The sequence below is a fragment of the Sminthopsis crassicaudata genome, chromosome 1 (genome assembly GCF_048593235.1).
Source record: "Sminthopsis crassicaudata isolate SCR6 chromosome 1, ASM4859323v1, whole genome shotgun sequence".
Classification (NCBI taxonomy): domain Eukaryota; kingdom Metazoa; phylum Chordata; class Mammalia; order Dasyuromorphia; family Dasyuridae; genus Sminthopsis; species Sminthopsis crassicaudata.
The window spans coordinates 410,294,763-410,320,017 of record NC_133617.1 but is presented as its reverse complement, the minus strand read 5'-3'; the positions used below and the strand labels follow the sequence as shown (position 1 = coordinate 410,320,017).

General features: G+C 37.1%; 1 protein-coding gene across 8 annotated transcripts in view; it reads right to left on the bottom strand.

Moving 5' to 3' along the window:
• The window catches only part of LOC141550004 (transducin-like enhancer protein 4), a 159,566-nt gene extending 142,999 nt beyond the window's left edge, over positions 1-16,567 (bottom strand). For all 8 annotated transcript variants that reach the window (XM_074280120.1, XM_074280113.1, XM_074280117.1 and 5 more), the window contains exons 1-4: positions 16,428-16,567; positions 15,293-15,390; positions 14,181-14,244; positions 12,993-13,037 (exon numbers count right to left, since the gene is read on the bottom strand). Coding sequence is in view for 6 of the 8 variants with exons in the window: in XM_074280113.1 (XP_074136214.1) it covers positions 12,993-13,037; positions 14,181-14,244; positions 15,293-15,390; positions 16,428-16,472 (252 nt within the window). In the remaining 2 variants the exon portion in view is untranslated. The remainder of the gene's footprint in view (positions 1-12,992; positions 13,038-14,180; positions 14,245-15,292; positions 15,391-16,427) is intronic.
• Between the last annotated feature and the right edge of the window lie 8,688 nt (positions 16,568-25,255).

Sequence of the window (25,255 nt, the reverse complement as noted above, 5' to 3'; positions counted from 1 at the left end):
TTCAACAAGTCCTCAACCAGAGGGGAAGGTGGCTGACCCATCGGTAGGTCAGGTGAGCTATAGCTAACCCCAGCACACTGTTCAGTAGGTCAGGTGAGCTATAGCTAACCCCAGCACACTGTTCAAGGAGCTCTTCACTGCTCCCTCCTCAATTCACTCCAAACACCCAGACTCTTGTGGGGTTTCTACCACATGTTACTGGCCCAAAGTTAACATTTATATTTATTCTGAGGTAAAGCAAGGCCCGTAGTAGGCACAATAAACCACAGTCCACAACATCTACCTTCTTGAGGTCAATTCCTCTCAGAGAAAAAAAAAAAAAAACCCGCTGCTCAAACAAGTCCCTTTTTTACAGAGGGGCAGTTTGGAACTGGAACAGAAGGAGCCAAACACCAAGAAGGTTGAGTTCTCTGACACCTACACAATCTGAAGTTCAAGAACAAATTTGCATTTTGGACTTGCTGGAGAATCAAGGTCTCAAGAGAAATACGGCTCCTAACCTAAACCAGGCCCCAAACCAAAAACCAAGAGTTCTTAAATTTTTCCAACTGGGGGTCCTCCAGGGACTGTCCTTTTTTCTCTTTTTATATTCCCAGCACTTGCCACTGAGCCTGGGGCTGGTAAGAACTATATTCTCAAGCCTGAAGTGCACTCTCACCACTCATCTCCTCTTCCTATAATCATCATAAGCTTCCTTCCAAAGTCAATTCAAGGGTCAATTCTATATGCTGACTGATTGACTCACAGACCTCTTTGGCAATTTGATGAAGTCTATGAACGATGTTTTTAAATGTACAAAATAAAATGCATACAATTATGAAGGAAATCAAGGATATTAAAATAGTCATCAAAATATTTTTAAGACCCCTGATCTAAGCCTTTCAGATTGATTGGCTGATACAATTGAGGGGGGGGGGGTGGAGGGGCAGGGAAGAGAATGTGTTCCCTTTAATCTGTAAAATTAACACCAAAATTTCACTGTACCCTTTGATCTGTAAAAAAGGAAGGTTCAAGTCTTAGGCCCTTCTGGGAAGCATATCTCCCCAGACAAGTTTAGTGGTGTCATCCAACTGGACCAGTTCTAAGGCATGTGTTCTTCCTCCATATATTATTGAATTCAATTTCTGTTCATCATTTTCCACAAGTAAGATTAACTAGACGGCAAAGTGGTCATCTTCCTGAGTTCAAATCTGGCTTTAAATACTTATTAGCTGTGTAACTCTAAGTCTCACTTAACCCTGAATGCCTCAGTTTCTTCATCTATAAAATGAGCTAGAGAAGGAAATGGCAAATGACTCCAGTATCTTTGTCAAGAAAACACCAAATGGGATCATGAAGAGTTAGACATGAATGAAAAAAGGACAGGATTGAACTGACTTATACAAATCATCTATAAAAAAATCTACTCAATGTTATCACCAATTATTTTAACACTTAGGCTGTCCAAGATATATGAGCCCAGATCCTTTCCCAATCATATACCCACAATATTGTCTTCTATATCCTGGTTGATAGGATAAGAATGTCTTTTTATGCCCAGCATATCTTCCCATTTCAATGATCCCATAGAATAAGTAAAATAGAGCTTAATTACTAAAGTACAAATCTATCTCATTCTGCTTGTTCAATAAACTTTTAAAACATTTAAGATCAATATCTGATCTGTTTGTCATTTAAGGACCTTTACAACTTGGCTCCAATATACCTTTCCAATCTTAGTAGATATTATCCACCCTAATATACTCTCTGACCTAGGCAAGTTAGCCTTTTTTCCTCTATACATGACATTACATCTATATCTCCCATTTCTGTAAAAAGGAACAGAATTCCTCATGCCTGAACTGCTTCTAATCACCAACACTAGATGAAGCATTTTACTGACAGTTTTTTCCAGCTGCATGTGTCTCCCCCCTGATAACATATATATGTTATCTTCCCAAAAGACTATAGGCCCCTTAACAGCAGGGACTATTTTTCATTTTTGTTTTTGTATCTACAGAATCTTGATTACCGGATCAACAATAGATTCTCTCATGGCAGTTTAAGTAGTTAATGAACCACATTATTATAGAGGCCAAAATTTCAGAATCAGTGATAAAAAGCTAAGAACAGAATCCAGGTCTCAATCTCTTAAGTCTATTAATGCATACTCTATATCAGTAGTTGTTTCCATGAAAAGCAATGGGACAAAACCCTGCTAAAAACCAAATAAGAAATTAAATTGATTATAAAGAGGAATGCTAACAGTTCCACTTATAAAACCAATAATGCAATGTGCTAAGCTCCTGGTAAGGAGATACCACACATTCCAATACAAAGAGATACCTAACAGATTGAAAACCTAGACCAGCTGTTCTTAACCCTTTTTATGTGATAGATCCTTTTGCAAGTCTGGTCTCTTCTCAGGGATTTCTTTTAAATAGATATTACAAAATATGGAATTTAAAAGAAAGCCACTACTGAAATAATTTTTTTAAATAAATAAATTCACAAACACTAGGTTAAGAAGCTCTAACCCCAGCAATACACCAATCAAGGTAAGGCCTTCAAGGAGAAGAATCTGCTCAACATTTAATATTGTCTTGTGGGTAATATTTAACATATTACTATAATATAGCTTCATTCCATCCACATACTTAAAACATTTTGATAATGGAAAATACAGAAAAAGAAGCAATATACATAATCCCTTGCCATAACAATGTAGGCCCATATACTAAAGATACCTAGGCAATAGTCACTTGCATTGTTTTAGCCCTCATAACAAAAGAGCAAAGGAATAAATGAGTGTATGACTGGAAGAGAGCTGAGATTTTGGGAGGTTTTTGTTGTTGGGTTTGTTTTTGTTTTTGTTTTTTAATTGAAGGTTGCCTTTAACCTGAACGCTCTAATAAAGAGCCATTTCTGAGTATGTTTTTTTTAGGTCAGGAAGTTGTCATATGAAATGAGCAATACTGAAGGAGATAATGAAACATGCAATGAAAACTAAGTCATTTCCTCCAATTGTTCCTTGTTCTTTTCCTTTCTTCAGATCAGTAAATCAAGATTAAGGTCTTTCTTCCTGCCCTTTTCCCATTTCATTCATATTCAGCCAATAACCTATTGAAACTAGGTCCTTTCCTAAATAAAAACTGATCAACAGATATAAGGAACTATTTAATACTTTTAATATGAAATTTATGGTGATATCTTATTGATTCACTTCACCCCTGAGGTCATAACTTTTGATAAAGAAAATAACATGTTATAAATCTTCTCTTTAAAAGAGAAGAATTGTAGATTATTTATTAAACAACCTGCCCAAAACTACATCTCTAGGGAAGATGGTTGGATTATAAGATATGCTCTTCACGAACTAGACAATTTCTTATCTTTTAAAAATAATCTAATTAAAATGTAGCAATTTACTCTAACATTAACAAAATTTATATGGCCTAGAAGACTTAGAAAGCACCAAATAATGACTGCTGTGGTTCTGCTAGGATTATGATTTATCATTATTATTGAGTAATTCTCTGTCCCTTACAATTCAAAGAATCAAAGAAAATTTCTGAAGACTTCTAAAAAAGCAACACTAAGTCTGAATTCTTAGCCACTGAATCACCATTAACCATGAACATCAGCCAATTGGCAGGAATTAATCAAATGGGAAGACTTTCAAATTCAATTGAGAAACTAGTTGATATGTGGACTGATTTAGGAGAAATAGAAATATAACTTCACAATTGCCCCAAAATGATTAAAATTCATCATTTCCCATATTCTACCAAAATAGCATATAGACAGTATTCCTAGACAAGTAATTCCTCAGATACATACTGATTAAAGATTCATTTAAAAGAATATTTTATCAAGAAAAGTAATGGAGGGAATAGTGCTTGTAACAATGAAGATACAAAGGCAGACTCAAATATTCAGAATAGTCAAATTAAAATATTATAATTTACACTATTCTCTAATGTCAACATATTTCCAAAAGGGTGCAAGAGAGTGAATACTTCATGATCTTAAGTTCTGTTCCTAGCACTCCAGAACTCTCCCACATTATTTTTCCATAAACTATCTCTATCTACCTAGCAGTACTAGCCCATAATTGCCTTTCAGACTCAGATTTTGTCTCCTCCTCAATATTAAATTACCCACATTCTTGGTTGACACTAAACTGAATGCAACTCAAAGTGTTTTATTAATTCCTTTGTTAAAAGCAGATCTGATTTGTTGATTCGGGAGTCCATAGGATGGAGGGAAGGTAGAGGTGGGGTAGAAGGGTAGTAAGTAGATAGTTGAAAAAAAGGGGAAGGGGAATTTCTTTGATTAAAAGGTGCTATAAAAAACAGTTGATTACCTTTAGCTTGAGGTGGAATTTAAGCACCTACAATGTCAAATGTGCTGCTCTTCATATATTTTTATATAAGGACCATCACAGAAACGAAATCATTATTTGTTATTTGGAAGCAATAAATTCTAGAAAATGCCCATCCCATACTCTGCCATGACTGTCTAGATGACCTTCAGCATATTAGTTAACCTCACCATCTTGTCATCCCTGTCTACATTCTTATCTTCTTATTGTGACACCAAACAAGACATTTAAAGCCCCTTTTGTCTCAGTGTCATCTGTTAAGAAAGAATAGTGGATACAATGGCATATTTGGCAAACTGTCTGGGTCCTCTACTGACAGAAGCTCTTTTAATACATGAATGAAAGTCTTGCTACTTGCTTTGTAAGAACACTGAAATAATGAATGACACATAAAAAAATATCTTAAACTCTTGGTAAACATAAGTTCTCCCATGGTACCGCCACTCGTTTTCATAATTATGACAATAATATTCACATTACTTTATGTTTTAAAAGTTCTTTAAATTAGAAAAAAATTATCCTTTCCCTTTTCTCTCACATACCCAATTTTGTATGGCCATTTAGAGAGAAAAACAGAGTCTGAAAAAATTTGATAAATTCCTTTGTTATCATTAAGTAAAAAACATTCTTCCAGGTCCAAAGCAAAGAGCTCCAAATACAGAAGGGGGGGCAGAGTCAAAAAGATCAATGCAAGAGAACCATGTGAGAAAAAAGGTTAATTTGGAGTCAAGACCTGGTGTGAATCCTAATTTTACCACTTACTGCCTATGACCTTAAGTCACTCACACTCTATTTCTCAGTTTTCTCATCTGTAAAATGAGGAAGTTAGACTATAAACACGACTATGTAGGACCTTTGACACTCTAAATCTATGCTCCCCTGAATCAAAACAAATTGTAGAGTTTCAAAGAAAAAAAAAAAAAGACATCCTAAAAAGATCACAGACTTGAGAGTTAACCTTAATAGTAAGGCACATAAGCTTCTGTCTCTAGAGACAAAGCTCTTTTCCACTGGACCACTATGGATCAAGAGGGTAAGTAACTTATAAATGAGTGTCTACATTAGTGACCAATGAGCTTGAAAGTATAAACAGCATTCTGTGACCTCAGTGACTCCAGTTAAGCAAGCTCACATACAAAGCTTTGATATCTTATTGTACACGACTTAGCAGCAGTCTCTTTGCTTGACACTTCAAAAGGTAATGTGTTGTCCCAACAGAAAAGAGACCCAAGTCTTCCTTAACACAAACACTGGTCTAGTTCCAGTGAAAAAAGATATTATACCCAAATATGCCCAGATGTGTGTGTGTGTGTGTGTGTGTGTGTGACAAGAGAATGTTAAGTGGAAAGAACCCTGATCTCTGTATGTGTGTGTGTGTGTGACAAAATAGTGTAAGTGGAAAGAACCCTGATATGTGTGTGTGTGTGTGTGTGTGTGTGTGTGTGACAAGATAACGTAAGTGGAAAGAAACCTGATCTCAGAGATGAAGAACTAGGATGTGAATAGATAGCTCTATTAAAGTACCAGGTCAAGTCAATAATTTTATGATCCTGAGTTTAATCATTTGTAAAGTAGCAATATTCATGCTGCCTACCCATATCTTAAAGTTGCATAAGTATAAACAATTATTATGACAGAGTTTAGTTTTTATATTAAGTTGGTACATGGCCAAGTCCTTTTACAGAGGGTATATCAGGAAACAACTGCCTTTATAACAAAATCAAAAGAATATCAATGTATACTTTTTAAAATTAAAAATATTCTATTATCAAATGAACATTTAACTCTGAATTAGAACATGTTCAAAAGTATAACCTAATGAAAAATATCTGAATGTGTCTAAAACAACTTTTGCTTAAAAGGCAAAAAACCTCACTATTTTTGACAGCTAAAATATTCAACATCCAGTACATACACAGCTTCTTGTAAAGCCTAGATTCAAAAGATAGCAATAATTAAATCAACTTAAGTTTGACTACTGAGTGATTCTGAAAAGGGAGACAGACTGAGAGATAAGAGAAGAGCTTTCTAATAATTCTGGCCCTTTCATAATGTTTCTATCTGACATTCGACACATTGTGTAAAATAAATAATGTCTGATCAGTTCAAAGGAGGTCAAGGAAATCTTTCTTTTTCTTTTTTCTTTTTTTTTTTTTAAGCCAAATTAACTGCCAAATTGTATTTGCAACCAATACAATTCCTCATCTGGTATATTTTTTTACCAACTTATTAATGAATTGACTCCTTATAACAATTCTAATTAATAACAGTACAAAGATTTATTTTCTACAAATGAACAAACTAATGTCTGCAAATCTCTCTCTATTAAGTTTCAACAGCGTATTTTAAAAGAAAACTTTCTCTGCTTTCTCTTTCAACCCAGCCCAAAAGACTTTGGACAGAGATTAACTGTGCCAGCTTCATAGTAAGGTTTGAGGCAATGAGAACTATTTCTCTGATTAAATGCTACAGATAGTCTTAACAATAAAAGAAAAACATCCACCTCCATTTAGAAGTTTAAGTTTTGTATGATTTCCTGCATCTCAAGGATCTTTCTGAACTACAAAGACATAATCAAAGATCACATTTCCCCCCTCCTATCTGCCCCCCACTTCAAAAACCCACATGATGGTGATTAACAAACAAGATTATCTCTTTATACATACTTTTAGAAGCCACAAGGAAAAGATAAAAGCTAATAAAGATAGCAAGCTCATACAAAAAATGAGAAATAGGTTACCTCAGACGAAGCAAACTATATCACGATAAGCAGGCAAATGCTCGGCAGGAATAGTGAGAATGGCATCCTGACAGTGAGTCACATTCAACCCTAAAAAACTGGGCAAAGTTACCCTTCTCACTCTGATTCAAAGCTACTCTGATTCCAATCTACAACTCCAAAGGTACTTGGACATGAATTAAACTTCAGTAGTTTAGGATAACCACAGATACTAAAAAGGGCAGTCTAGCTATTTGTGGACCAAGACAAAGAATTGCCTCAAGCCTCCCAAAAATTCATTCTCTGATCAAGAAATGATCTGGAACCAAGATCTCAGTCCCAAAGAAGACCAATCTCTTGCAAGAGGCAAGGGGAAACATCTATTTAGAATCATTCACAGAGTAATTCTCTCAGATGAAAGGTACTGAATGTGCAATGTCACTAAGGTAGGTGGACACAATCTTTAGTTCTTTATCTGCTCAGCCACAGGAAGAATGAGGAATAGGACAGAATGGGAATCACTCAACTAGACACACCTTAAGGAGTCCTCTAAAGACAAATCTCTTTCTCACTTCAAAGCTGCCTGGTAGTTACAGCCATCCTAAGAAAGGAAAAATGTTTTGGCGTTTCTTCTCCTGCAAGTCTCCTGTATCATATGAGGGAAGAAAAGGTTGGTGGACTCTTGTCCTGGTGAAAAATTCCATTTCCACTTCCTTATTAGGCCTACCAATCCTTCTTCCTTGCAGTTGCTGAAAGAATGTGTTTTGAAATCAAGATATAACTTAGTATGGACTTTTAAACAAGAATAAATAAAATGGATCTCCTCTCCCAAAGTATGCAAATTGTGAAAAAGGCAAGGAAATGTGGAGGGAGTTTTACTACTACTAGGGATACTAAGTTGTGGAATGTCATAAATTATTGATAAGTATTATATATAAACAAATGGCTGTTATACTAAGCAGGTATTTGGTTTTTTGGGTTCTTTTGTCTAGTTAAAAAGTAGGCAGTTTATCTTTTTTTTTTTTTTTTTTTTTTTTTACTTTGAAACTGATGGAAAACACAAAATGCATGCATGTGCAAGAAAACTCTTACACTTTCCGATTCTATTCAGAGTCCATAGCCTTCAAAACTTCCCTTGCAATCCCTCATTCTGAGGTTTTCCAGTTCAATGACTACCCTCCATTCATCTTTCCATTAAAATTTCCTGTTGATTAAATAAAGGATAGCAAATTCTGTCAGTATCACTTGGATTAGAATCGTAGTTATGTGCAAGCAGAATATAATGCCTTCAAATACAACATATTTTCATCATTATATATAAGTTCAATTATGCTTACTTCTACTAAAAAAAAACTTAATCATGTTAAACATATGCAAAAGCAAACATTCATTTATATTTATTTTCTCTCTGTATGTCCCTAGTATGTCTCCTAACTATAAGGCATTCAATGTAATGGATAATTAACATTCAAGAAGTCAGGTACTGTTGAGAAATTGTTTTTTAAAAGGTAAAAGGGTCAAAACTGAGCCTTAAACTGAACGAACTGATTTCTACCTTCACCATTTTCCCACAAATAAGCTGATGACACAAGAATCAAGCACACTCAAGGCTGAATGACATGTCACGCCAGTTGTGTATTTCTTCAGCCTCAATAAATCTCTTCTTACTCTCAAAATCCTGAGCTGCTTCTAAAATAGCTCACTAAAAAGCCCCAACCTAATTAAAAACAGCTTCCTCTGCAACAGTGGCCTTGATTTCACTTATTTACACATTAGCTGTAGCCTTCTTTTGGCCAATCCACTCCATTCTCTGGGCTGTACAGGGCCTTTTATCTGCCCCGGACAGCATTTTCTCCAGCAGATGCAGTAGATGCCGATTGATTTGCTGTCGAGCACGGTAAATTAATAGCAACAAATTGCTGAGGGCCCATCTTGCTGCTCCACCATGCTTCGGCAGTTCTGCTTTATTTGCTCCATGATGGGCAGCAGTCAGGCCTCTTCAAGTCAATTTCTTCTTAACAACCTGCAATACTTTTCAATGGTGAAAATAGAGCTGTTCCTTGTAAGTCAGAAATCAATATCCTATTGCCCTTAGAAAATGCTAAACAAGCAGTATTGGCAATCCACTTGGTACTAGAGGGTATCAGATATAATGCAAATCCATACTGCTTCCCTCCTTGTAGTTATTACAGTTTGCTAAAAGGTTCCTAATGCCATTTATCATCATTTACCATCGACTGCTGCAGCTATGATTATGAGATCCTATCAGCTGGCAGAGCCCTTTCATTTCTATTCAATTAATATTTTAACAGCACTCAAATGATTGTTGCCCAAGTCTTGTAATAAAATTTACATGGCTTGGAGTGAAAATATTTCTTGCTTTGATTTTTAAAAAATATTTACATGTGTATGTTCATTTTGATTCACACACTGTTGCTTTTACAAAATCAAGATATCTCTCAATCAAGTAAAAAGACTACTTTTTGGAAACAAAGGGCACTTTTGAGTACGGAACATTAACTAGCAAAAAAACTATTTTCTTATTCTCTTTCAATCAAAATGTAATTATTTCCATCTCCACCATATTTCAATTCCTATAGCTCTTATTCAAAAAAATGCCAACTGACTAGTCAAATTCCCATATTCAAACTTCAATATTAAGTAAAGATGTACATTTAAGTCCAAAGGGCATTACACATTAAAAAGCAGGGCATTTAAGATGATCTCAAACCCAAACACAGTCCAATTCTGCAACAATGACTGACCCATTTTAAGATAAAAAATGGCACTGCATTTATTAAGATATTAATTAGCAACACAAGTAACATCTACTAAACATTATGCCAACTTCCTTTACAGAACAACTTGATAGAGTGAGAGAATTATTCTCTGATAGTCTTTCAATTTTCCAAAATTCATGATGTGGACACATCTCAATAAAACATTTTTTAAATATATTCCTTTTGTCATCCTCACTTTCATACTAAAATGAGATATAAGGAACTGCAGACTCTTATTAGCCCATAATAATACTCTCTAACTTTTGTTTCTTCTAGCTTTCCATGCTCAGTTTCATTGATCTGAGTAGAGATCCCCCAAAACTAGGTTCATATTTTGTTTTAATTCTATGTCATGTTACTGTTACCCTCAGTTCCCCTTAAAACAAAACAAAACAAAAAACAAAAAACAAAAAAACTCATTCTACCAATCTAATGCTATTTACTCAGTTACCAAAATTTAAATTAATTATGTTCTCAAACATAATTGTTAAAAATTGGCAACATTATGCAGGCTTAATTAAGATTAAATCCAATTTACTAAATGTACTTTAATTGGTACTAATTACATTAGCTTTCATTTCAGAATGACAAATTCCCCATAGGTTTTACTTTAATAGTCTTCTATCAAAATCAACACAGGATGACTGATGATGAGCACCAAGTGAGGGGGGAGGAGGGTGGGAGAAGACTATATCGACCCCCACATTGTTTCTGCTCTATGCTTTTATCCTTTTATCAATTTGCTAAGTCACAGAGTCATGCCTCCATCACAGCCATCATTTTCTGTTCCAATGAAAAATTTCTCTAAAAATAAATACTGTGTAGTTGGAAGCAGCCAAGAAGAACAGGAGCTTTAACCGAAAAATACACAAAGGTTTCAAATATCAGGGCCACCAATTACTAGGGTACTTCCAAGGACTCCGGGGACTCCTACTCTTGAACCCTCAGAGAAGCAAATCTAATAAGTGAATAAGCCTAACCTGATCTCGAGAACTAGGCCCAATTATGCCGCAGGGCAACTTCACTGCATTATTGCCTGCTTTCCATTACAAGGGCATCCAGCGAGTACATCTGGAAAAGAAGCTAAGAGGAACCAAGGCTGTCTGCCTAGGAAAACAAATAAAGACAGATATGCCTCTGTGCTTAAGGGGAAAAAGAAAGAAAATATAATAAGTAGGTGGTTTGCAGGGCTGTCTGTATTTCATAATGTGATAAACTGCCCTCAGGATTCTTGATGTGATTGAATTTAGAAAGCAAGGGAGAAAAAAAAGGGGAAAAAATACACTCTGCTCTCAATTTAAAATGGGCAGTTTTTGAGGGCTTATGAACAAGAAGACTGTACAATTAAAGGTGTAAGTATAAAATATAATTAAGAAACACCATAAAATACTATACTTCTGGCAGAACATGGAGTGTCTATCTATCCAGCACTTACACAATATAAAGAAATCTAAGCCTAGAAGGTTATGGAGACATAGGGAGGGAAAGAGAGAGAAAAACACAGGACATTAGTCACTAAGTTCAATGTTTAAAAGATACCAATTAATCTTCATAAAGCAAAAAGACATTTACAAGACACAGACCTAAGATGAAATTTAACAGCGATGATAATTACCAAACAACATCTCTACTGTAATTTGTTCAAGTAAAGCGGAATGAATGGAAGACCATAAGCTTGAATGAGTGCTCTGTAAGCAGGCAGTATTTATGTTCCTAATTTAAACAGAAATGGCAGTAATGCCAAAATGATATTCTAACTAATCTAAATGCACAGTATCCACAATATACTCTCAATGCTACATTCAACAAACTATGGAACTAATGAAATAAAGTATTTGGAATTACAAATTCCACTTTTCTCAGCCCTCAAAATAAATGATGACTTTAGAGCTTTGCAAGTTTTTGCCCAATTTTCATGCTTTCAGATACCATGTATTTGCTGTCTTTTACTGTCTAATTCACAAGTGTAATGTAATCAAATGTACCTAGTGGGGATAAAAACTATACCAAATAAGAGGTTCTGAGATGGCAAAAAATTAACAATTTGTGGGCAAATTATCTTCTCCAAACCCAGAAAGTAATGATACAGACTTTTAATATGAATAAGAAAGAAAGAGCATATTAAGCCACTCCCTAAACTCTGCACAGAGGGACAAGAAGACACCCATTCCATTATTGCTTGGTGAGATATCAAGCAACACTACTAGAAGGGCATTTTAAAAAACCCCAAAACTATTCCAATAAAATGAATTGGCAAACAATTCAATTTTTTTTTAAAGTGCTGTTTTTCTCTCTAGGAAACCCAAATCCAACCACTTAATTTATCCTCCAGCAAAAAAGGTTAAAAAAAACCACACATTGCTCAGTGAGTCACACCACTCACCTTTCCTACTAATCACTACTTTTCTTTGGCTTTACTAATTGCTAGACAGTGATGAATCCCATCACATCCTGCTATCAGGCTCATTTACTTTTCACAAATTTTGAAAGCAACTGACAGTTTCCTGGTAAGGTCCAACTAAATAGCCTCAAGGGACCAGTTTGAGGATTTTATAGCAATTTATTTGGTAGGGCTACAGAGTCCATTTTGATCCTTTGTAGCTAACCCTTACCTCTCCATATAGCCAAGAACCCAAGCAATTTAAAGTTTTACTTTTTAATATTTCCTTTGAAAATCTGTTATTTCTCATTGTGTAAATTCCTGCTTATATCCATTTTTCCAAAATATATACATCTTTCCAAAAAACAAGACAGTAGTATGTTGAACTTAAGAGCTTGATTTTTAACTATGTTATTCAAAGCTATCTATCTATATCTATATCTATCTATCTATCTATATATATATATATATATACACATATATATGTATATATCTGGTAGGTTTATGCAAGTTTTTAAATCGTTTTTGTAACTACAATTTAAAACAATACACAACAAAAAAAAAAAAAAAAAGAGAGAGAGAGAAAACATAAAGAAAAGCCACAGCACTTTATCCATCATAAATCATTTCTAAAATCCAGCCACACAATTTACAAAAGAATAAATTAAGAAACTACAGAATTATGTTTTTAAAAAGCATTATATATTAGTGAATGATTTTATAATTAAAGGAAATCAATTCAGGCCTTACCTGCTTATGCATTTCTATATTCAACCCGTAGGACATTTCATAGTACTGTCAAAGAAGGAAAATCAATTAAATTCATGTCTACTATCAGACAATATTTCTATTTTCTGTTTAAAATTCCAAATGGTCTCAACAAGAATTTCAAAATACCCACAACTCCATAATACCTATTCCCATAAATTCTATGTTAAACTCGGGTATCTATCCACTAATTTAACTTAATAAAATGCAAAAAAAAAAAAAAAAAATCATTTTGAATTACAAGGGTGGGAGGAAGGGTCAAAAAGGAAGAGAAAGATGCTCACTACAAAAGTAAGAAAATTCAAAGTTCAGCAATATAGCATCTTAACATGTTCTATTCTCTCTGTATTTATCATAAGGAAAGAAAAATCCTGGTGAGTGAACTCAGTAATAAAGTACATCAATTCCAAAGGAAGACCAACATATAAAAAAGAAAAACACATCTCAAATTAATCTTTTGTGCTTTGACAGAATTGGTCATAAAGGCAATGTTATTTAGAAATAATCTCTGGCATTAACTTTCTCATTTTTTAAGCACAGTGTGTTTATAAACACAAGTTCAAAGGAAAATTGCCTTAGATGCAAATGCAAGCCTAGGATATAATTCTTCAGACACTTTTGAAGCCATCATACAAACATGTATGATTATATATCTTGATAACTGGTACTTTGTGAATCTTGATGGAATAGACCTTTAAATGAGATGGATTTTTTTTTAAGAGAGATGATCTTTATCTTAATTTCTTGCTCTTTAAAAAAAAAGAATTAAAGCATTAAAAACTAAATCATAAAAATCGTTTGTTAATATCATTTGGAAATATAGTAAAATACAACAAAGCAAACAAGAAAAAACCCCACTATTATTTTGATCATGACTATAAGCAAACAAAGCAGAAATTTGTTTTGTTTTTTTTGTGGCTGTTGATTTTCAAAATTCTTAAAAAACAAAACAGAGAAAATGACCTAGCAGTTAAACTTTGAGGAAAATTTCAAATCAAAACTGGTTTTCAGAGGCAAGTTCTAACATCCTAGAAATTATGCCACAATCTCAATTACAATGGCAACACAGTAGTGATCTCTTTTGTAGCCTAAAGCTACCTGAATGAATTCCTGCTTTTTTTGGCAGATCAAACTAATAGACATTTTGAATGTGTTATTCTGTTTTCTTACCATGACATAATGCCGCTGCATCTCTGTCTTCTCACTGGCCAGTTTTTCACATTCCAGTTTCAAACTGTTCAAGACATAATGAAGCATAAGTATTCCATAACGTTTGATTTACATTCTCTTCTAATTTAAGTATACTCATTGCCTCTCTCAAGATCCAATATCCTAAATTTCAAATTAACAATTAAAATACCTATATACACAAAATGAAGGAGATTGTCTCATTTCTTCTTTTTTAACAGAATGTGATATTTAAAGTTTAAGATGGGAAGATGGAGAATCTCTCCTTGAATTTCACAGAAATAAGTATTCACCAAAAAAAAAAAAAAAAAAAAAAAAAAATCAATGAGATAAATATATGGTCACAAAAGATAAAGCCCAATCCCACAAAATATTACATTTGAGTTTTTCTTAATGTTCCACTAAGATATGAATGAAAATATGAATCAAACATATTTTAATGAATGGCATCTCTCTTTCCCCCCAAAAGCAGAGATGAGTGTAATACCACTACCCAGGAGGCAAATTGTTTTTTTTATTTAAATTGGGGTTTGTTTAAAAAAAAAAAAAAAAAAAGTCATATACAAAGAAAGTCACATTAATGAGAATTATGGTAAGACTATTTTAAAATGTCAACATTGAGTCAATTATCACCCTGAGAATAAAACATCTTTAAGCAAAAATGCTCACTTACAAGCCAAGATTCTCCCCTTGAAATGCTGAGCAGAAATGTGAAATGGTCAAATAGAAGAAAGGGGAAGAAAATCCGAAGCAACAAATAAGCAAGAAAACTAAGTCCCCTAAATCTTCTTATCTCTCTTTCCTTCTCTCCCAATAAATAATTATTGAGAGTTTGCAACCATCTCTCAAATTTCCTACAGTCTCAAAATATTCCGCCTTCTTTTATTTTGGGGGGAGAAAGGCTACACTTTCTTTGCACCTGCCCAGAATGGTGCTATTAGCCTTTGCGTCTATGAAACGGAAAAAAAAAGCCACCCCAAACCTTTACATTCACCTTGTCAAAAATGAAAAGGGGGGGGCTGGGTAATGGGGGGGGGGGGGAAACTGACAAGAGCTAAGCAAACAGGAGGATCAAGGAAAGTAAACATCATTACCTGTGGTACTGAGCCTGTAAAAACTGAAACTCTTCCTTAATCCTATCGCAGGACTCGGAAATTGTAAATTTAAAGGGTTGAGCAGGCTGATGCGGTGCCTAAAGAACAACAATAAAATATTTAATTATCCTACATCACAGGCGAGAGAAGAGATTGAGAAAACATACCACGCAGGGCTAAACGGGGGGTGGAGGGGCACAGCACATTAAGGCACAGAGCTACTAAAACTCTCTCCCTTCTTCCTCCCTTCGCACCCTCCGCTCCCCACTTTTATAGTCAAATACAGAGAAAAGTCTATCCCCTCTAGATAAGCATTGCCTGCTTTCCCGGTACCCTGCCTCCCTCCCCTCCACCCCCCAGACGCAGACACGCATATATACACCAGTTTTTTTTCCCCATCCAAGCCTTTCTCTCGAACATCAAGGTTCGAAGCTCTTTTCTCATTAAGGCTGAGAAGGGGCAGCGTCTCGAACACACGCACTCCCCCAGCCCGGAATCGAAACCGCCAAACTGCCACGGTCTGTGTCAGGGACACTTTGGCCATATTGTGAAACCGGGATGAGGGGATGAGGGGGAGGAGAAGGAGCTGGAAACGACACGTTTCATTCTCCGGGGACGAGTGGGAGAAGAAGGGGGGTCATCGCCCCCTCCCAGCGCGCACACCTCTTTCTATCTCTCACTCACTCGCTCACTTTGAACCCCATCAATGCAGGGATGGAAGGAGCTCAGAGAAAGCCCTCCTATTCCCAAGTCTCCCGGTCTCTCTTCGAGTCGTCCGTCCCCCCCCCCCCCCCAACCTTTCCATCTTTAGAAAAACTGAAGGAGCCGAGATCGCACATCGTTATCTTCGGGTTTTCAAGGTTTCCCGAAGACAACAATAAGAAAATGGCTACAACTCAATTGCCTTCCCGAAGCGACCCCCCCCCCCCCCAATCCCTTCCCTCCTTGCCAATATCTAGCAGTAGCAAAGGGGCTGACTGGGAGTAGGGGTGCGTATTTATTTGTTTGGGCTTTTTTCGAGAAGCCCTCATAAAACTGAAAAGGTGGGGAGCGTAGCCGGGGGGGGGGCGGGGAATCCCGGCACAGTAGTATCCCCGTGCCCCCTCCCGGCGGGCCGGGCTTTGCTTGCACTCACCGGGTGTCTGGTTTGTGGGTACATCTTGCTCAGATCACGAATCATCCAAACAGATTTAGTTGGCGGCGCTGGGCAGAGCAGCTCGGATCATTTGTTTTAATGGCAACAAGGAGGAAGAGAAGGCACCCGGCGGGCGGGCGGGCGGCGGGGTAGGCTGGCTCTCCGAGGAGCGTCTCTCCGGCGGCGGCAGAGGCAGCGGCGGCGGCGGCGGCGGTCCCAGCGCCCCCCTCCCGCCCCCGGGTCTCGCGTGACACAAGAGGAGGAACCCTCGGCGGCGGCGGCGTCTCTGTCCCCGGCAGAACGGAACCGCTCCAACATTCCACGGGGGGCTTGTCACTGGCAGGCGGTCATTGTGGAGGATGGAACGTCTTCCCGAGCAACGTTCGAAAGCTGCTGTCCCCACGTTCAGGAGAGTCCGTTCCTTTCGAGGGAGCGGCTGCCCGGGAGCCCCTGGAACGTTCCTTTGGCGGGTAATATTCCTCGGATCGCACCAGTCACTGCCTTCCAAATGTGGTGATGGTGGTGGTGGTGACCACGAAACACCCCGTGTACCCCCGTACACAGTCTCTTATCTCTCTCTCTTTCTCGCCACCCCGCTCCAAACTTTTATTTGTCTTTTAATTGGTTATTATTCTCCGTATGCAATGCCTCTCCTCTTGCATTAAAAAAAAAAAAAAAAAAAAAAGCAAACTCCTTGGATTCGGAAGTGGTTCTTGCCCGGTGCTTTCTGTGATTCTCTGGAGATTATTCGGTTCACGGCAACGATCTTTTAACATACACCTTTTAGCTTCTTTTTAGCTCATCTCATTTCCTTATTTTTCTTCCTTCCTGCTTTTTCTTGAATTTCACCTCTCAAAAAAAATTTTTTTTTTTAAGAGTAGGGGTGTTTAAAAAAAAATGCTTTGCGGCTTTATTTCTCTCTCTTTTCAAACTCCTCGAACACCGCCACAAAACAACATACAAGTGTGTAAGAGAGGGGAAAGAAAGCAGCAAGCAGCCTAAACAACCGCTCGGAGCAGCTCTAACAACACGCTCTGTCTAGGTGACTTCTTTGACCAAATTTAGCAGCAGCAAATCATTAACATTCTGATACATATTCACAATCAGAGAAGAAGGCGAAGCGGAGCATCCCGGGAGATGTAGTTCGAGCTGGTGACGCTTTCCTAGTCCAAGTTGCAGAATTGAACCAGACAAACTACAATCACCGCCAAGCCAAACGGCGACTCCTAGGTCCCCCTTCAACGCCCCGCCCACTCCCGGCGCAGCGGGCGACACAGGCAACCAATCAGAAACTACTGAACATTAATCGCCGTTCTGTGTTACTGCCCATCATTTCATTTTTGACAAATGGGAAGCCAGTGGGGAGGAGCCGGACAGTCTAGTTCCCACGTGGGGGCCGGGCGTCGCCCGAGGCTTGAGCCAATGAACAGTATGGGATGAGGTGAGCGGGGGCGGGGCAGAGGCGGCCCGCCCGAGGTGGAGCTTCGCGGTTGCTGACGTTCCTTAGCGCGAGCGTTCGAACAGGGGAAACATTTGTTCAGCTGTCAATCAAAGTAACGTGGGGCTTGCTGGAGCTGCTGCCTCTGTTGCTGTTGTTGCTGTTGCTGCTGCTGCTGCCGCTGCCGCTGCCGCTGCCGCCGCCGCCGCCGCTGCTGCCACCGCTGCTGCCACCGCCTTCGCTACCGCTGCCGCCGCCTCCGGGGCTGCACCTTCAGAATTGGGTGATAGTGGCAAACTATGAAGGGTGGAAAGGGGTGGGGGAATAGGGAGGCTAGGTAAGAGGGGATTTAAAGGAGGGAGGGTTGCTGGTGGTCAAATGGTTTCAACTTCTCTTCCTCGTTCTCTCCCCTATAAAACCCTACTCCAAACCCAACGTGCACACGACACTGCCCTCAACACGGCTGAATTAGCGCGCCAGGAATGCGGACTAATTAGGGTCCGATGTCTCCTTAAAGAGACAAGCTCGGCCTTGTGTAACGTGCCGAAACCCCTGTTGAGACAAGAGAGGGAGGATCACGCTGATCCCACTTCTTTCAGTTCACATCAATTTTACGCGCCGCTGGAGCCGGCATAATTTTCCGTGTGAACGGGGACTGAGTCCCCCTGCCCTTGTTTGGAGACACAAAGCGCCGCCCACTTACTTGGGGGGTGGAAGGAGGTGTTGTAAAGCGTAGGAACTGAATGCCGAGAGGAGAGTTAGGGGAAGAGGGAGGGAAATTGAGGGAAGGCGCCTGCTCTTAAAGGGTATGATCCTTGATTGCTGTTTAACCCTTCTCCTGGGGAATGGGGGGCGTGGGGTGAGGTGTGAATGGAGAGTACCGGAGGAAGGCTCCCTCCTTCCTCCCCCACAACCATTTAGCCTACGTCTTTCCAGGCCTGAGCCCGGGAAACAAGAACAGTGAGCTGCCCGTGTGCTTCCAGGGCTAGGAAAAGGGCTCAGGATCCCAAAGAAACTTTTCTTCTAGCTTCCATGCCCACGCTCTCTCACTTAAAAAAAAGCACCCTCTTTTCCTTCTCGCATCCCTTTGTTGAGCAAGAAATATGGGCCAAAAAGTGGGGTTTGAGAAGTGGAGAAAGTTCTCCAGGGGGAGGTATGTCTCGCCCCATTTTAGCTCAGGAGACGGTGGGCCCTCGGGGCTTCCCGAAGGGAAACCTGTGAGCAGCTGCGTGCCCACCGGGGTGAGAGGGCATCCCAGACGCCCGGTTCTAATGTCGTTCGTGTCACCGCGTAGCAGTAGGGCTCGCCGTGTCTGCGATGAAGTGTGCCGAGCATCAGGGAGCCTGCTCTCTCTTCAGTCCGACCCCCGTTAGCGCCAGCCTCTGGAAGAGGAAAAAAGGATATGTGAAAGCTAGCTGGCGGATACAGCGTGGCCCTGGGCTTCTTGGAGAGCCCGGGGCTCCAAAGGGCTACCCTGCTAAGCCGTGGCCCCGATCCAAACGGAGGGAGGTGCGGAGCTCCTTAATGCAAAGATGGGCTTGCAAATTCTGACCTCGGGCCTGCCCAGATTTTAGAGCTGAAGCGTCCTAGGACACTGCTGAGCTTAATTTGAGCGTGTTAGTATTTAATAAATATTACTTGAAGATAACAATATTTGTTGGTGGTGATATTGATTGAGGAGTCTTGAAAAATCTGCCTGGGTTTGATGCAGCCAGCTTCCCAGTTTTACATTGTACATGGAGCGCCTGCTATGAAGAGGGAGGGCAGAGATGCAAGTGTGTAGAACCATCACTTCCCTGTTCTGAAATAGCTCACTATGATGATGATGATGGAGAGCAAAAGCAAGTGGTGGTAGATGCCTCGGAGACCGCCTAGCTCTTATACTGTTCTGTATACTACCACAGTCACCCCAAAAAGATGAGAGGTCTGCTTTCCTAGCCATATCTTCAACCTCTCCCAGAACTAAAAGTCAAGTGACTTTTCACTATTAATGTCTTCTCACCAGTGAGAAAGACTGATGTGTATATGTATGCTATGTTTTCAGAATCATTCATGATTCTAAAAGCACTTTATACACATTATCTCTTGTGTTTGGCACAAGCCAGTTCCAGGCATGTCATGTATTATTATCCCCGTTTTACCAAGAAGTATAAAAGTTTAGTGAAATATAATTATTTGCTCATATTCATTCAATCTGTCAATGTTTCCTACATTATCATGGAAAACCTCTAAATGGGATGGGCCATATTTATTGAAATTCTGTGCAGCAGTCTCACTTTCCCCAGCACAGGAAACTTGATGAGACTTACAATATCAGAACCTGAAGAGATATTGAGAAGGGTCAATGAGCAAAGAGTGTCCTTTGCTCTATTAGGAAATATCAAATAGCTTGTAATAGGAAACTTTTTCATATCTCCTGACAGTTGTGTGTCAACAGGAGATTAGGGGAGGGATCAAAATGTGGAAAGCCCAGGTACTTAGGAATGTTTCATCTCTCAAGTTATGAAACAGCATTACAGCAAGAAACTGTAAGAGAAAGAAAGAGTATTCAAATATAATCAAGGTACTGTGAACCATCACCTGACCTGAATACTGTCCTCCAGCAAGAATGTATGTCACATCTTGATGGTAACCATATAAGTGCTTCAAATGAGAGAAAAGGTTTTTAGTCTAGAAAAATTATCATTAAAGAATCAAGTTGATTTGAGGGTGTAATTATGGCACAGTCATTGATCTACAGTTATATAATCATTACAATTTGTCAAATTTCAGTAAAAGGGATATATACACTACATTGATCATTATTAAAATTTAATAAACTACTGTATAAAATCAACAGAACTCTTCAGTCAGGGAAGACTTTAGTGTTCCCCAGATAATCTATGAACAAGTTTGATGTAAGAATAAAATGAGATATTTATAAAATGCTTTGCAAAGCCTATAAATGCTAGCTATTGTTATTTATTCCTGTAATTGTTGTAACTGATCCTCATTGCAATATATATATACATATATATATATATATATATTTGGCTTATAACTAACAGAATTATAATGATTACAATGGATAATAAGTTATTATTTATTTCCAAAATGGCAACATCTATCCCCAAATCATTTTCCTTAGTTATCCCCGATTATTTGATTTTCAAAGAATTATAGAGGCTAGAATCAGAAGGAGCCTCGAATTTGTTTCTGGTCCCTGCACCTGGGGTGCAATAAACAGAATGAAAATCTGCCATGAGAAGAAATCTGGGTTCAAAGACTATTTCACTTGTTAATCCTTTGACCTTGGACAACATCCCTTTTAACCTTTCTGAGATTTAGTTTCCTCTTCAGTAAAATGGGGATAATAATACCTAAGATAGTATGTCACAAGTTAATTAGGAAGCTCTAATGAGCATATAAAGTGCTTTACAAATCTCACTTGCTGCTATTCTCATTATGGGATGGCAGAAAAGCCACCAGCACTCAAAATGATTAAGTGATTTGTCCAATCTCACAACTCTTTAAGTAGTGAGGTAGGAAAAGTAGAAAGGAAAATCTGTGTTTCCTGGCCCCTTCTACAGAGGTCATGTTTTCTATTCTCCTAAAATTGGTATCAGCCAATCAAAATGTTTCCAAGCATATTTACTTAAAAATTCATTCCTTATTTAGCAATTATTCTTGAGGACTGGAAAGATAGAGGGAATTATAGTAGTATATTGTGGCTAAATGCAAAAAAGAGTGATTTCTAGAATCCCTTGTACTTTCCCCATCTTCTCCACTCTCTTGTATTTAACTCTATGGAGACTCTTAAGACTTGATAAGGGCAGCTGAAGAAGTATACATAGTGCTTAAACAACTATATCTTTTACTAAAAGAGTTGTTTCTTCAGCTGCCCTTGCCAAGCCCACAAATAGGTTCTCCTTATTTAACAACCTTACCCAGACAGAAATTAAGCAGAAGAAATTTGTATTTATTTTTGAAAATTAAAGAGTGAGAGCTGTGAGGTGTAGAGAGGAAGGACTGGATTTTCAATCAGGAGACCAGTTCCAGTTCTGTGTTCTTCTATAACAATGAAGAAGCTGAATTAGATGCTCCCTAAGATCCCTTCCAATTCTGAAATATGTTCCAGTGATTTTAATGGGTTAAATACCTAAGTATTTTTGTTATATTTTGAATTCTGGGTAGTCTCCCTACCTACCTTGAATATAGATATTCAAGTCCTAGTTTTGTTTTGTTTTTTTTTAAAATCAACCTCATTACGTTTTATAGTTTAGTAGTATTCCATCACAACTGTATACCATAGCTTATTCCTCCATTCCCCCCATTGATGGAAATCCCCTTAGTTTCCTATTTGTCACTACAAAGAGAGCTGCTACAAATATTTCCGCACATATAGGTTCTTTTCCTTTTTCACTGTCATTTAAATACTTAAGTACTTAATACTATACATTGGGGTGAGAGGGAGCAAAATCTTATACCATTTATAAAAATATGTTAAGTTTAAGAATATCTCAAAGAACCAAGCAAATTTTTGTTTCAGTTGGCATGTCTGTTTCTTCTAGTGTCATTAAGTATGACTCTATTTCAAAGACCTATAATCTTAATACATATGTACAGTTTTCATAACTATATTTCATATCAGTACTTGTCTACAATATTATATAGTTTCTTATAGAAAAAACTGGTTCTATAACATAATTTTCTTCTTACAATTTCTTTTAAGACATTGTGAATGAGCCATCATGTAACATCTTATCTAGTACACTAATTTTAGAAAAACTAAAAGGGATTCAAACTTATTATTCAACAATTATAGTATTTGCCAAATTTCCACCAAAATAAATAGAAAATTCTGAAAGATTTTCACTTATTAGGAATAATTTTTTTCAAGATTAGCTTAAAGTAGACAAAAGTTATTTTGATCGCTTTTATTTTAATAGACTTTTAAAATCAGGACTTATTCATCATTAAATGTATTTTATGTGAAAGGTGTAACTTAGCCAGGTGAATAAGAATTTTTAATTAGGTCCTTCACTATAATATTATATGGGAATTAAAGCATTTTTTTTTTAAAGAAAGCCGCCTATTTCTTAGTCTAGTGACATAAAACATAAAAGTAGCAATTTTTCATCAGTGAAGAAGGCCTTAAATTTCACACCATTCTTCCAGATTTAAAACCAACCTATAATAAACTTAGGTAGGCTAAACTTCCTGAATTGATAGCTATTCAGTTTAACAAACATAATTGAGAGTTTACTGTATCAGTATTGAAACTTAGTGATTTTCTTAGTGAAAGAATTTGGCAATCTGACACTGTTGGACTTATACCTTGATTCATCTTTTGGTGGCTTTTATGAGATGTCTCCTATTCCTGAAGTTAGACTTTCTATTAAAAAAAAAAGGGGGGGGGGGAAACAGCACCAAAAAAAAAAAAAAATTGAAGTAGTAATTTATAAATCAAGTTACTATAATCATGAAAAAGTTTGGCATTTAGTGCTAAGGTGGAAAAATTAATTTTGATACTGTTGTGAACATGTGAACAAATACCCCTAAATTGTAATTTAGATGTTATTAATCTGTTTCAAAATATGGCACAAATATTCAGAAGTTCTTTATTTTAACTTTTCAAGTTAAGTATTTCTTCAGTAAAAGACCATTTCCCACCATTTACAAATGGCCTTGTTCTTACCTTCTAAATTATTATGTTCTCTGACAGTTCTAAGGAATGATTAAAGTCCACCAGCAGTTTAAAGATAAAACATTTCCCTTTAAAAAAAAAAAAAAAAAAAAAGCATACAAACAAATAATTCTCTAGTGCCTGCAAAAGGGAAAAAAGTCTGCTTTGTTTATATATTTGATAGATGTCAGTATTCATGATTATAATATTATTTTTAACACAATTTCCCTCCTCCAGACTATAATTTCTCTTTAAATTCTGTCTAGATGCATTACAAAAGATGTCCCACTTTGGGAACATAGGAGAAAGAGAATGGAGAATGAATGAATTTTCCTCTTTAACAAAGATGTTGTAAAAATTAGTCAAATTCAAAAGCTGCCTTAGGTTCCCAGGGGGAATGATGGTACACACAAATAAAATAATCTCACCAGTGGTTAAGACAGGATTTCTGCCAATTGCACTGTTCCTGTTATTCTTACAGCCGTTTTCTAGACCAGACAAATATATTGTTTATATCTGTAAACTCCTTGAAGGCAGAATCATTTTGTCTGTTCTTAGTTGTTTGTGGCATTGGATTTTAAATTTTAGTGAATGAGTTATTTTAATCACATTTTAAACAATTATTTATATTATGCCTAAGAGAATGCATAATCAAACAACATATCCTATTTTTAGTTAAACTTTGAGTATCTGTGAGACTATGAATAAATAGAATTTTACTAATTATTAAAGCTAAGTATGTACAAACATTACAAATTAGTAAAGCATTTACCATAAAATACAATATTCCATTAAGTTAGCCACTTATATAATGAAAATTTCAACATTTGTTGTTTTAACAATAAAGATTTAGGATTTCCAATCAAATAGAAATCATATCTCACAGTCATTAAGAGGATAGTTTACATTACATTTAATCTGTTACAAGATAACAAGCCTGTCGGTTGGAAAGGAAGAGCAAATCTAGACATATCATTGTATATAATTTTTAAAAAGGAGTACCTTTTTAAAAAATCTCATGTTCAAGGAATAAATTGCAGAGATAACATATTTAACATAGATTTAACATATTAGCAAGATTTTCTTTAAAAGACTTTAAATATGAAAAAAATGATTCAATCATATGCAAGGGTAATTTTTCAACACTGATTTTCTGTTTCAAAATTTTCCCTCCTTCCCCCACCCCCTCCCCTACATGGCAGGAGACTGAATTTATTTTTCCTTCATTGAACAAGATGTAATTCTAATTCACGCAAATTTTCATTTTTTTAAATGAACAATAAATGGCCTATTCCCTCAAAGCACTTTTTTTTATCTTTAATAGAATAAAATCACCAAAATTGGAATTTTGACTTTTTCTTTTAAAAAGGTAGAAATGAAAAAGCTTTTCTAGTTTGATATCTAAAAGCAGAATGTTAACCTACTACCCTAGGAACATGTAACATTTCAGAGCTGTTATATTTCTACATTCAAAAACCTAAACAAGAATGAATATCTGAATTCAGCTGTAGTGAGAAAAACAACATGGCTGTTACAGATCTCTTCTGAGTATCAGGCTTTTGATCACATAACATCCGTGGTGACAGCTATCCCCAATTACAGACAAAACATCTCTTAGCTAGCAATTAATTTGCTATATTTTTTAAACTTTGTTCCAACTTTACCTTTCCTGAGAGACATGTAAGTGAAGCCAGAAAAAGAAACTGCAATTTTTCTTGCCACATT